The following is a 13,500-nucleotide window of genomic DNA, read 5'->3' on the forward strand; positions in this document are numbered from 1 at the left end:
CCATTAAAAATAATAACAGCAATCATGATAATAAGGAGGAGGAGATAAACACAGTGGACAACTCTACATTTTACCAAGTAAGGACACTAAAAATGTAAGAATTTTTAATCTTTTTATTTCATAAAACTTATCTCACCTGTGGCCCCAAAATTAGGAAGGACATGGTATCAGAATAAAGCACAGTCACTTTAAAGTGAATATATTTGACTTGATGAAAACTTTATACTGCTCAAGAGTCTGAAACAATAAAAATTAAGGCAAACTAAAACTTCATTCCTTTTCCTTTCATTTTACCACAGAGGGTAAAAATTCAACACAGATTGCTATTGTTCTGGGACAGTGTTTGAGACTCCTTACTTCGCCATAGTTATCTAGGCTAGTATTATGTGGCCTATATTTCACAATATTAGCAACTCAGATTAAACACATTGAGCGCTTATTTTCTAGGAACTTATTTAAAACAACTGGCTTCTTCACAAACAGCAAATAAATATACGCACACAGAATACTTCCAAGGCTTGATGATAACTAACATTTAATCAAGCAAAAGGAAAAAAAAAAAACCTTAGTAATGTATGTAAATGTTAAATATAGTTCTCTAAGATGTAAGATTTTGTACCTGGAGCTTATGGATGTGTGTTATTGACCTTTGTGTTATGAGGTAATTTGCTTTTTTTTTTCTTCCACATCCACTAACTGGGCATAAGCTTGGAATGTATATCTTTGAAATTGCAGGTCAAAGCCTTCCCATTAAAGCACCCGATGAGGCAAAGCTACAATTATGTGAGCCATGTGTGTTATGCAACACTTTTTGATAGCTGTGGCCAATTAGACTTAACTTATTGACACACCCGGGGAAGAATTTTCTAAGAAGGTGTGATTCTGAAAGTTTGGTTGCACCAAAGAGGAAGAGGGGGCAGTAACTGAGGCTCTGGATCTAAAAGCCTTGCTTGTGGACCAGGGGAACACGTGATTAAAGCCTTCCTGCAAACAGAGCATCTGCAAACGCGGTTTAAAACCCTTCCTGCAAACAAACCAAGTAAATTTTACTCGAAAAGAGGCCGTGGATGTGCTATTTTGTGTTCCTTTGCTGAGATTCTAAGCTGCTGGGACACACCCCGGCCTTGCTTTGGCAAGTCTTCCTTGTTCTTTCTTGACCAGTTTCAGATTTTTTCCTGATTCAAACACACACACAGTGGCAGGGAGAGATTTTTGTTTCACGAGTATTCCAAGTGGAGGGGAAAAAGCGGGAGAAAACCGGGAAAAAGCTGCCTTTCCGTGGGGCCTGGCTCTGGGAAGCTGCGGTGGGGAAGTGGGGAGGGTGGGGGGGGGTGGGGGGAGGGGTGGGAGAGCTGTCACGTGACTCGTGCGGGGGCTGCTGGGAGTGCGGCGCGCTTCCCACCTCCACCGGCGAAGTCCGAGCACCCCGCGCCCGGCGTCTTCACTCCCTCGCGTTCGCTGACGAGGAAGGTCCCCATACCGCGAAGTACATTGGCCTTGGGGTGGGGCTGGAGGGATGGGCGCCTGTGAGAATGTGACGGACTGTGACACAAGGAAGGGTGCGAGGATGGAAGCTTCCTCTGAGGGGCTCTAGTGAGGCGGAAACAACAGTAGGGAGGAAGTGGGGAGGGGCGGCGGGAAATGAGGGAAAATGGAGGCGAAATGGCCTGAGGGGCTAGGATCGCGTTGAGAAGAGGGAGAAGACTAGAAGGAGACAGCTGCATGGGGCAGAGGGGACAGTGCTTAGTAACAGCCAGGTCACTAAGCCTAAGATGGCAGAGCCAGGGCAGTGGTCAGTGTTTGGCACACGACGAAGACCAGCCCGTCCACCAGGCCTGGATCTGTTGAGGCCTTGAGCCATGACAGGAAAACGAACTTATTTTTGCAGAAACAGTTAACTTGATTATAAGTTTTCATTTGACATAGGTGCACAGTGTTACTTGGGGAGAGAAGAGAAGGGGGTGAAGGGGAAAGGGAAAATTAGAAGGGGAAGGGAGGAGAGAAAAATCTGCCTGTTGGCTTCTCTGAAGTATTTTCCAACTCCCAAGGCAAAGTTAGCACTGCCATGCATGTGTAGTATTTTCTAGATACTATTAATACTATTACAGCACGTAAACTTACATACTATAAAGGTACCGGCAGGAATGGAGACGTACGATACAGAATTTACTTAACAAGCATCTTTCATATTTGTTGTTGCTCTTTCTGTCTTCTATATATGCATATTTTATAGGACTAATCAAACAGATGTGTTAGTTACCCAAATCAGCATCGTTTCTCAAAAACAACAAAGTCAATTGATAACTTGAATATGGACAGGGCTCCCCTCATCTCAAAGACACAGAGACTATACCCTTCCAGGTTTCAACATTTGGACTCCTAGGGAAAATGCCTTCCGAATTTACGGAAAAGTAAAAGTAAAATTTGAAGCTACTTTAAAGTAAGGTTGGACAGTGGGAATAACCTCAGACTCGAAGAGTGAGATCTTGGTTCTAGTTTAGCTCAGTTTTACTGGTGTCACTTGATCCACCATCACTGTCCCTGTTTTCTCACTTGTAAAAAGTGAGATTGAATTAGATGAGCTGTAAGACCTGTTTAAACATTAAGATTTTGTGAAGATAGAAGAATCCTTTTTTTTTTTTTTTTAGGTGGAGTCTCGCTCTGTTGCCCAGGCTGGAGTGCAATGGCACAATCTCGGCTCACTGCAACCTCCCTCTCCTGGGTTCAAGCGATTCTCTCGCCTCAGCTTCCCAAGTAGCTGGGATTACAGGCGCCTGCCACCACGCCCGGCTAATGTTTGAATTTTTAGTAGACACAGGGTTTCACCATGCTGGCCAGGCTGGTCTCGAACTCCCGACCTCAGGTGATCTTCCTGCCTCAGCTTCCCAAAGTGCTGGGATTACAGCCGTGAGCCAGTGCGCCCGGCCGAAGATAGAAGAATCTTAACTGAGCCAGTCCTGAAACAAGGCAGAATTGCCAGAGAGACTCATTTGGCTAAGTACATAGAGAGGAGTAGTTGAAAATGATGGGACTAGTAGGCTTGCACCAGATAATACAGGACCTTGAAGTCCATATCATGGAATTTCAACTTATTCTGGAACAATGAAAGTTTTTGAGTTAAAGGAATGCGGTAATCAAAGTTTTGAAAGATTACCCAAATAGCAGTTGATAGAATGATTTAGAGGAGGGAGAAATTGAGTTTAGGAAAGTGACAGATAATGACAGTCTAAATTAACATCAGCAGTAGAAGTGGGAAAAAGGGAAGGATTCCAGAGAGCTTGTAGCATGGAGTTTGTACCTAAATCTGGCATTGTTCTAAGCTTTGTAGCTGGTGCCTTCGGAATATGATGGCAAATCACCTTGTAAAGCCCGATAATAGAAATTGCAAGAGGCCAAGAGAATTGGAGGTAAGCTGTATGCCTATGGAGCCTTAATCTTTTATTCTGTTTTACATACTACTCAAATTTCTTCCCTTTAAGAAAGCTCTATAGATAAGTGGAATTTAATGTATTCGTATGCCCAGAGCTAGGATTGTCCTACAACATAGGAGGAACTATGTTGATTCCAGTTGCTTTTTCACTAAGTATAGGCCTCCAAGAAACTATTGGGAGATTTCTTTTTGGTAGCTTGAGATCTAGAGACAGAAGTGAGTCTGTGCCTTTATGATCCATAGGATTTTACGTAATTATTTTGCTGTGATAAGTAAGATAACTAGGTACTATAGTTACTGATCTTTTTAAAGAGCACAGTATCCTGTCTTTTACTACTGCCCCCACCAATTGACCTTTTGCATTTGGGGCATGATTCGCTCCCTTGAAGATTATATTATTTAGCAAAATTTCGCAAGCATTTGGCTACTGTCTAAATTACAGTTTAGCTTCATTGCTATGAAAACATCTACTGGTTCAAGATACCAGACGCTTTTTCAACAGGAGTTTAAAACCACATTTAAAGTCTAATTTAAGGCTGGGAGCATTGGCTCGTGTCTGTAATCCTAGTGCTTTGGGAGGCTGAGGCAGGAGTATCGTTTGAGGCTAAGAGTTTCAGATCAGCCTGGGCAACACTGCAATACATTGTCTCTGAAAACAAAACAAAACAAAACAAAATTAGCTGGGCATGGTGGAATGTGCCTGTAGTCCTAGCTACTCAGGAGTCTGAGACAGGAGGATCACTTGAATCTAGGAGGCTACAGTGAGCTAAGATTGTGTCACTACACTGGCCTAGGTGACAGAGCGAGAACTTGTCACAAAAACAAACAAATGAAAAGCAAATTCTAGTTGAAAACCAAAATAAAATTTAATATATTGAGCAAGGTGTTTCTTGGGCCTGTAAATTTCCTTAATAATAAAAACTCAAATGACTAAGTCATATGCTTTCTAGCATGTTTGCCTTTTTCTGAAAAATGTTTTATTTGCTTTTTCTTAATAAACAAAATGTATATGTCCTGAAGATCTTATTGACTGTACCTGTTTTCTTTATTTTGTCCTGTTAGTCTTCAGTGCCAGATAGTCCACAGCTGTCCTCTCTTGGAAAATCAGATTCATCTTTCTCTGAAATTTCCGGACTATTTTATAAAGATGAAGCCTTGGAGAAAGATTTAAATGGTGATGTATAAAATGTTTATATTTCTAAACATCAGTCTTATAATGCAGAAGGTTTGTTATATTTTATAACTTACATGATTTTTCTTGAACAGATGTGAGCAAGGAAATTAATCTAATGTTGTCTACCTATGCAAAGCTTTTAAGGCAAGTACTTATAGTATATTCTCTGGGGTCTTTATGTTAGTTTTCTTCTGGAAACTCTGTATTGGGAAGTTTAATTCTGTGGCTGCCAAACCTCTCCAGTAATTAAAACTTTGGAATTTTTTATTCTACCTCAGTCCCTTATAATAGATTAGTTGGTTATTTTCAGGGAATAGCGTCAACTTTTCCACTAAAAATCCTTTCTTTTTTACTCTTGCCAAGCTAATACTAGACTGTATATATCTTGGTCTGTAATTAGATGACATTACATTTTAAATTTTATGTAAATACCTCTTTGAGAAAAATGTTTGATGAAATTAATGATAACAGACTGATATTAAAGATAAATATTTATGTCATAGAGAGTCAGCCTTTCGTATCCATGAATTCTGAATCTGTGGATTCAATCAACCACACATTGAAAATATTTGGAAAAAAAGGGTGGTTGTGTCTGTACTGAACATGTACAGACATTTTTTTCTTGTCATTATTTTTCAAACAATACAGTATAACAACTTTACATAGCATTTACATGGTATTGGTCTTATAAGTAATCAAGAGATAATTTAAATTATATGGCAGAATGTTCTTAGGTTATATGCAAATACTATGGCATTTTATATAAGGGACTTGAATATCTATGAGGGATGTTCCTTTGGTATCTGTGGGGGATTCTGGAACCAATACCCCATGGATACTGAGGGATGACTGCATTTATATTTTACCTATATCTATTTTAAGACCAAATTTAAATACTTTATTAGCCTAATATGTTTTATAAAGTGTTTTTTTTTACACTGCCGGACAGTCATTATACTTGGATAGTGGTTTGTGTGGCTGTAAAAATAATGTATGTAATTGAATATTAGTGTTATAATGTGTAAGATACACTTCCTGTTGTGTCAGGAGACCTTTTTGAGTAGTCAAAAATATTTGTGGGACTAATTTTTTTTTCTGAAGAGTATTAGTAAATTAATGAAGTTTTGTGGCACATAAAGCCATTTAAATGAAATAGTTAACAAATATTGTGTAATGAAGAACAACATAATGATGTTGTTTATATCTACTTAGTTTAATACACAACTTTTTTTCCTATTAGTGAGAGAGCAGCAGTAGATGCATCTTACATTGATGAGATAGATGAACTCTTCAAAGAAGCCAATGCTATTGAAAACTTTCTAATACAAAAAAGAGAGTTCCTGCGACAGAGGTTTACAGTGATTGCAAACACATTACACAGATAAAATATATACTTGAAATAAGCTGAGAATTTAAACCTATTATTGTTATAATGAAAGAATGACATTTATGCTTTGAAAGCTCTCGAGTTGTTAAAGAAAATGTACATCTCGAATAGAGAAGGGGAAACTCCTTGAATTTCTAGGTTTAAAAAGGAACTTTTAAATTCCTTAATGTTAATATTAATGTTCATGTTAATGTCCTAAGCTGGCCATTAACATGAACTACATCACTTTTCTTTTGAGGGTCAAATATTTAGTGCATTTTATAGAAGTGTAAATTATTTAAATCTTATGTGGATTCTTTTATTTTTTCCTTAAACTTCTTAGTGTTTCTTAAACTTCTAAAAAAGGATTCAGTTAATTTATAATGTTTAATAATATTATACTTTTAGAATATTTTGTTTAAATATCAGATAGTTTTGGAGATAATTTTGAAATTTTTTTTATGGTCAGGATTATAAAAGAAGATTAAAACCTTAGAGGTGATTTTTCCAGTTTCTTAGAATATAATGACATAACTGTGTGCTATTTCCATTTGATTACTTTCACTATTAGTTATTATGTATGACTAATAAAAGCTCTTGGCTTAAAATTATTTTCTTGTGGTAAAAGTAGTAAAATAAAAACCAGAAATTACTCACCAGAACCTTGTATGAGTTGGCTTTTTTACACATCAACCACATCAACATGTGCAGTTAATGAATTATATTTAGAAACATTAGCAGCAGTGTGGTATGGGATAAAGATTAGTGATCCAAAAGTAAATAGATTGGCTTAAACAACAAGATGACTTTGGGAGGTCACTTCAATTGTATTATAATTGAGAAATTGAATTTGGACTGGAGGATCTATGCTACTCGTCTAGCTAAAAAAATTATCCCTTTAATGTGAAGTACTACTATGATTTTACTGAAAACTTTCTATATTATATATTACTATATGGGATAGCTATATTAACCAGATTTTTAAACAAAATAGCACCCATTTTTCAATCATATAGGCAGTTCAGTTTATTACATGTATATTTTTCCAATATAAGCAGTCAGAAAATTGCAAATAGTACTACAGGGAATTGTTATTCCTAAGGGAGACTGCACATTTGCCTTGCTGCCTTCTAAACTCTAAAATAAAATCTCATTTTATCACATTACTATTTTAAGGCATAAACACCACATGATGTAAATACTCATATAAGAAAAGATGACAAAAGTGAAATAAAATAATACTTGCTAAAGAAAATTGGTTAAGTGGAAAAAATTATTGGGTTGATAGAGGTGGTGGCACAGAATAGGTTGGAGGTCAACAAAGTAATTATTAGAAATGAATTTTTTTCTTTTTTGCCACGTGCAGTGGCTCCCATTTCTAATCCTAGCTACTTGAGAGACTGAAGTGGGAGGATGGCTTGAGCCCAGGAGTCTGAAGCTGCCGTGAGCTATGATTGCATCACTGCACTCTAGCCTGGGTGACAGAGTGACACTCTCTCTAAAAAAAGAAGGAAAGGAAATTTTTTCAATTTTTTCTTTCTTTCCTTTGTTTTTTTTTTTTTTTTGAGACAGAATCTTGCTCTGTTGCCTAGGCTGAAGTGCAGTGGTGCGATCTTGGCTCACTACAACCTTTGCCTCTTGGGTTCAAGTGATTCTCCTGCCTCGGCCTTCTGAGTAGCTGGGATTACAGGTGCCTGCCACCACACCCGGCTAATTTTTGTATTTTTAATAGAGACGGGGTTTCGCCATGTTGGCCAGGCTGGTCTCGACCTCCTGACCTCAGGTGACCCACCCACCTCAGCCTCCCAAAATGCTGAGATTACAGGCATGAGCCACTGCGCCCGGCCAAAAGGACATTTTTTAAAACTAAATACAACAAGAAGATTTGTGAGTTAATATGACATGTCATCTGGATTTCGACCTACCATCATTAAGAAATGTTCTTTTTCTAAGCATTTATTACTAATATGAAAAATAAGGCCGACAGATTGTTTCAGGCTAGATTTCATAATATACTTGTTATATCCTGATGGTATCACCATTGTTTAACATCTAGTTCTTCCCTTTGCAGGTTCAGAAAATTGATTTGATCATTTCATTTGATATGATTAAGACTGGAGAACTGATTTTAAGTCACAATGTGTTTACTGTTCAGCACTGTTCAGAATTGTTATACCTTGTAGTATAAAGGTGCCTGAAAGCCTAATCATGAAGGCTTATTTTTTAAATCAAATTTGGATGGCTTTGGTACCATCCACGTAGACAAGAGTAATTATCTTGGCCAGGCATGGTGGCTCACACCTGTAATCCCAGCAGTTTGAAAGGCTGAGGCAGGCAAATCACTTGAGGTCAAGAATTCGAGACCAGCCTGGCCAACATGGCAAAACCCTGTCTCTAATAAAAATTAAAAAAAGTAGCCGGGTATGGTGGCATACACCTGTAGTCCCAGCTACTCAGGAGGCTGAGATAGGAGAATCACTTGAACCCGGGACGCAGAGGTTGCAGTGAACCCAGATTGTGCCACTCTACTCCAGCCTGGGTGACAGAGTGAGACTCTGTCTCAAAAAATAATAATAATTATTATTATCTCACAACTGGAGAAATGCTATTGCGGGAATACTATTGCCCTTTAATTTACACTTGTAATGTTACTCTTTACTATTTCAATAAAATATCACAAATTTATAAGTTATTTTTCATTGATTACTAATCAAAATATATACCGAACCATCTTCGTACTCTGCTATATGTATTAAGACACTCCCTTCTGACAATTTTAACCACGTCTTTCTTGAAATACAATTTTGCTAGGAAAACATGATATGTTAATGTTAAAAGCAACTCTGTGGCAGTGCTGTGGGAGTTACTAGAAGACCTTTTGGTAAGGGAGTCAGAGAGGTAGATTTTAAATTGGATTTTTGAAAAGGAAAGGGGATATTTCAGGCAGGGAAAAAGTTTCTTCAGTGGCACAGAAGAACAAACATATCATGGTATGTTAGTCACTTTGCTGGGATGATAATTCATGAAGGGGAATAGTGTATGGTCTAAACTCCTGGAGAGCAGGGACAATCTTGTTTCTTGGTATTCTTACTTTGTAGCACAGTATTTGCTACATTGGTGCTAAAAATGTTAAATTAATAAAGTCATATACATTTTAAGGGCATACTTTCACTCATGCTAGATTGTCAGAAAATGTTCTGTAAAATTAATGAATAGAAAAGAAAAGGAAGGATGAAGTGATTTAAAGGCAGAGAAAAAGGAAATTGTTGCCAGATTGTAGCGTCCTCTAGTGGCAGTCTAAATTCGGACTTTATTCTGTGTCAGAATCTTCCAGAAGAGGAGTGGCATAAAAAAATTGATGCTGTGCATCAGGATAAACGGACTTAACTGTAGTGTGAGAACAGGTATGAAAAAGAAAAGTTTAGGGAGGGGGAGACCACTATTGGTGGTCTAATTTTAATATTTCAAACAGCTGCGTATTATAGATAGGGTGTTTGGACGGTTGTCATGGAAATAAGCCCCGCCCCTTAAGCTGCGTCCTCTCTTTGACCTGTCAGTGAGGGAGGGACAGTCCAGGCAGTTCTGTGCGTGTTCACTGTTTAGTAGTACTCAAAACTGCCAGTGTGAGAGGATTTGGAAATCACGGGATCTGCTCAATACAAAAATGTTTTTTCGAGTCTTTCTCCATTTTATCAGGAGTCATTCTGCCACTGCAGTGGATTTCCTTCCTGTGATAGTGCACCGGCTCCCAGGTAGAGGGTTTGCCCCTTTCTCTTCCTCATCCTCCTCTTCTTGCCAGTCTGCGCTTAGAATTCTGTGCCTCTTTCCTGAAGATTGCTGGGAGCTTCTGAAGCTTTGTGTCCTGTGTGGCTCAGATGAGATAGCAATTCCGCAGAGTCCTGGAAGTTAAAGAAGGCTGAGTTAGGACTGTTTCCTCATGGTCAGGGAAACAGCCTTCACATTTGTATATTTTATGCAATATTTAAGGCAGGATTCAGGGACTTGGTATTCTTTGGGATTTGCAATAAGAAGAATATTCAATATTTAGGCTTTTCTAAATTGAAAAATCACTGCCACACGTTCTAATGTAATTGTTTGGTTTCTCTATTTGCATTTTGCGGGGACTGCCTTAAAACTCATTTATGTTTTATAGCCTTCTATTATAGTTACCATTGTTACATGATTTTATGTATAGAAATTGGCTGATCTAGAGCTTTCAGAAATCATACTAATATGCACTATAAATTTTAAAATTACTTAATGTAGTAATTTAATGTTTGCAGTATGCAAGGGAATGTATTACGTACTGGAAGGAGAGGGGAGACAAACACCAGACCCTGCACTCAAGGAGTACTGGTAGTATCATTTATCATACAAGAGAGATAAGATAAGGTCCATATGAGAGCTATAAACAGATGCTGTGAGTTCAGACTAAGGAGAATCAGTTCTTGCTGTAGGTAAGGGGAATGCTGTGTTTATAAAGCAAATGACATGGCAACTGGATCTTGAAGGATGAGTTAGGTGAGTAAATTTCATCTGAAGGAGTTGGGAAATATCCTAGATGAAGAAAATTGATTGGGGGGGGGGGGGAAATTAAACATTCTATTTTGACATGTTGAAAGTCACCTGCAAGAAGTAATTGATGAAATTAAGAGACTAGATGAGATTGCCAAGGGAGAGTGCTGAGATTAAAGATCCAAGGTAGGACTTTAGGAACATTCATGAAGTGGTAAGGGGGATAAGGAGCCCATAAAGGGAATTAACATTTGGAAAGCATCCACTATCTTTATATTTGATTATGACAACAGACATAAACAGGAAGTATTAACCTCCTTTTATTTCCATTTTATCATGGAAAAACCTGAGGCTCAGAGACATTAAGTAACTTGCCCAAGGTTGTCAGCTAATAAGTAATAAAACTAGCAGAATGCAGAGAGTAGTTATAGGGCAGCAGGAAAGTTAGAATAGGACAATGTCTCAGAAGCTATGAATAGAAAGGAGTTTAAGAAAGTGTTAATGTCAAATTCTATGGAAACTTTGAAGAGCATGTAGCAGATTACCAACAGCATGCAATAGAGTATACAACATATAGACATGTAAATATTTTTTACAATGTAAAATGCTTTAAATTCGTGTATCTCTACTTAGACAAATGCCCAATCAGGCCATTCAATTTACTTAAAAAAGTAAGATGAGTAAAATTACATACCTGACCTTAGGGAATTTATTTTAATCTGAGAATAAGATAAATACGCATAATGTTAATAAAAGTAGAGTAACATAAATACCTGAGAGTTTCCTTCTCTATCTTTTCAAAGCATCCTCTTTGTACTTCTGATACTGTAGTTCCCAGATTTTAGTATGCTTAAGAATACCTGCTTGTCCTTCCCCAGAGATTCTGATTTATTAGGACCAGAATGGAGTCCAGGAAACTGCATTTTAGCAGTAACACCAGGTATTTCTGTTGCAAGTAGTCCTCATACCAGACTCTGAGAAACAATGCTGAAATAAAACACAGTGTCAGTGATCTGTTTACTAGGCAGTCAGTTCTTTTATTTCAGGATTCTAATGCTTTTTATCCTCAGCAGTACCAAGTACTTTGTCAAATGAATAAAATAAAGAAGATATTACACCTTATTGGACTGATCATTAAAAGCTATGTAAATATAATAATAGCATTTTTTGAGTATTCTGTTCTAAAAGCTTTACATAAACTAACTCATTTATTACTTATAGCCTTAGAAGTAATATGAATTATCATCATCACCATCTTAGAAAAGAGGAAACAGACCACAGAGAGGTGATAAGTGTCTTTCTCAAGCCTTGTTATTTAGGAGAGGGCATATTTGAAACCAACCAGTCTGGAGCCAGGTAGAGCCCCAGCTCACACCCTTAAATATTACACTGTGCTGCCTCTTAAGGGAAGTACTGTAACACTGGAGATAGACCTTGACCAGTTAATGGAATTTGCTTTTTTTTTTTTTTTTTTGAGACGAAGTTTCGCTCTTGTTGCCCAGGCTGGAGTGCAGTGCTGCGATCTCGGCTCACTGCAACCTTTGTCTCCTGGGTTCAAGCGATTCTCCTGCCTCAGCTCCTGAGTAGCTGGGATTACAGGGGTCAGCCACCACACCCGGCTATTTTTTTTTTTTTGTATTTTTAGTAGAGATGGCCTTTCATTATGTTGGCCAGACCGGTCTCGAACTCCTGACCTCAGGTGATCCACCTGCCTTGGCCTTCCAAAGTGCTGGGATTACAGACTTGAACCACCGTGCCCCACTGGAATTTTCTTAGAACTAGAGAAAAGGACGTTGGGAAAGACATTCAGGGTGAAAGAGAATTTTATGTGAAAAATCAGTAAAGAATTAGGTTTGACTCATTTGTTACATGTCATATAGGGGAGTAGAATGTCTCGTGTGCTTCAAGCTGATTTTTTGAAAGATTTGAAAGAAATGGGATAGTAACAACTTGCTAAAAGAATGCAAATCTCACTTCTTAAGAGTAATAGTGTCCCTATATGTTAGCTCATTTTTCTAGCCTAGATTTCTGAATCACTCTTAAACTTTTATGAGATAAAGAATTCTATTTTATAGCACTTAATTATTTATTTGACCACCCCTCTATGTTAGGCAGTACTGCCTTGTGAACACTCAGTAATGTTAAAATAATAGGGAAAATTTCAGTTCCTTATTATACAACTATGATTTTTACTTCTTGTGCCTTTTGCACTTTAGGTAATTTCGGACTGGATATCACTGCATAATTTAATTTTTGACACCCTTCTACTGGAAAATGCCTTGTATTTTCATGTATATGCCATTAAAATAAAAGGAATTAAATTTAAGATCTTATTAAATTCACAGGAATCGCTATGAAATCTTTGGAATCACATTCTGGTATATCTAAATTACTGGGGTCAATATAATTGGATAATATTGAATGGTGGTCATTTTTATAACAACGAGGTTGCTCTTAGCACATCTGGGGTTGGCATGTAGATTTATTCTTGTAAAAAGACAGGCATTGTTCAACTATGAGAAATGATAAAAATAGTAATTGAAGTCCTAAGTTAGTTCTTAGGCAGATTAGTACTACAAAAAATAGAAGAATTGTTGTGGGTTGAAAATGGAGAACCAAAGCGTTGATAGTCTAGGAATGAGGAAGGAGAGGGAAGAAATTTGGAGACTGTATTTGGTGTTAGGTTTATGTTTCCCTCAAGCTGCCAGTTGATAAGATTATTGTCTGTGGGAAACAGGCAAGTTTGTAGAAGATTTGGTAAAATATTTTTTGTGCTTTTGGTTTCCTCTGCACAGTTTTCAAAAGGTACATGGGAAATACTCCTCAGAAAAAAGCCGTCTTTGGGCAGTGTCGGGGTCTGCCATGTGTTGCACCACTGCTGACCACAGTGGAAGAGGCTCCACGGGGCATCTCTGCTCGAGTCTGGGGACATTTTCCTAAGTGGCTCAATGGCTCTCTACTTCGAATTGGACCTGGGAAATTCGAGTTTGGGAAGGATAAGTAAGTCTTGATTTT

The 13,500-nt window shown here is 37.8% G+C and overlaps 2 protein-coding genes across 5 annotated transcripts in view; both read left to right on the forward strand.

Moving 5' to 3' along the window:
- The first annotated feature begins 1,368 nt into the window (after positions 1-1,368).
- Positions 1,369-6,662, forward strand: TEX12 (testis expressed 12). 2 transcript variants are annotated; one of them, XM_063693519.1, is made up of 5 exons: positions 1,369-1,486; positions 3,329-3,407; positions 4,493-4,604; positions 4,697-4,748; positions 5,845-6,662. In XM_063693519.1, exons 2-5 carry the CDS (start codon positions 3,345-3,347, stop codon positions 5,987-5,989), a joined length of 372 nt encoding a protein of 123 aa, XP_063549589.1. In that variant the 5' UTR covers positions 1,369-1,486; positions 3,329-3,344; the 3' UTR covers positions 5,990-6,662. The 2 variants fall into 2 exon arrangements, with proteins under 2 accessions (XP_063549589.1, XP_004052178.3); XM_004052130.5 differs by having other exon boundaries at positions 1,378-1,486; positions 3,321-3,407; positions 5,845-6,657.
- A 2,880-nt stretch (positions 6,663-9,542) lies between these two features.
- The window catches only part of BCO2 (beta-carotene oxygenase 2), a 50,006-nt gene continuing 46,048 nt past the window's right edge, over positions 9,543-13,500 (forward strand). For 2 of the 3 annotated variants that reach the window (XM_031016059.3, XM_031016058.3), the window contains exons 1-2: positions 9,543-9,722; positions 13,281-13,485. In XM_031016059.3, the coding sequence (XP_030871919.1) occupies positions 9,635-9,722; positions 13,281-13,485 (293 nt within the window). In that variant the 5' untranslated portion in view covers positions 9,543-9,634. Of the gene's footprint in view, positions 9,723-10,215; positions 10,492-13,280; positions 13,486-13,500 lie in introns of those variants that run through there. The other variant, XM_031016061.3, reaches the window with a different exon arrangement.

The sequence above is a fragment of the Gorilla gorilla genome, chromosome 9 (assembly GCF_029281585.2).
Source record: "Gorilla gorilla gorilla isolate KB3781 chromosome 9, NHGRI_mGorGor1-v2.1_pri, whole genome shotgun sequence".
In the NCBI taxonomy this organism is placed as follows: domain Eukaryota; kingdom Metazoa; phylum Chordata; class Mammalia; order Primates; family Hominidae; genus Gorilla; species Gorilla gorilla.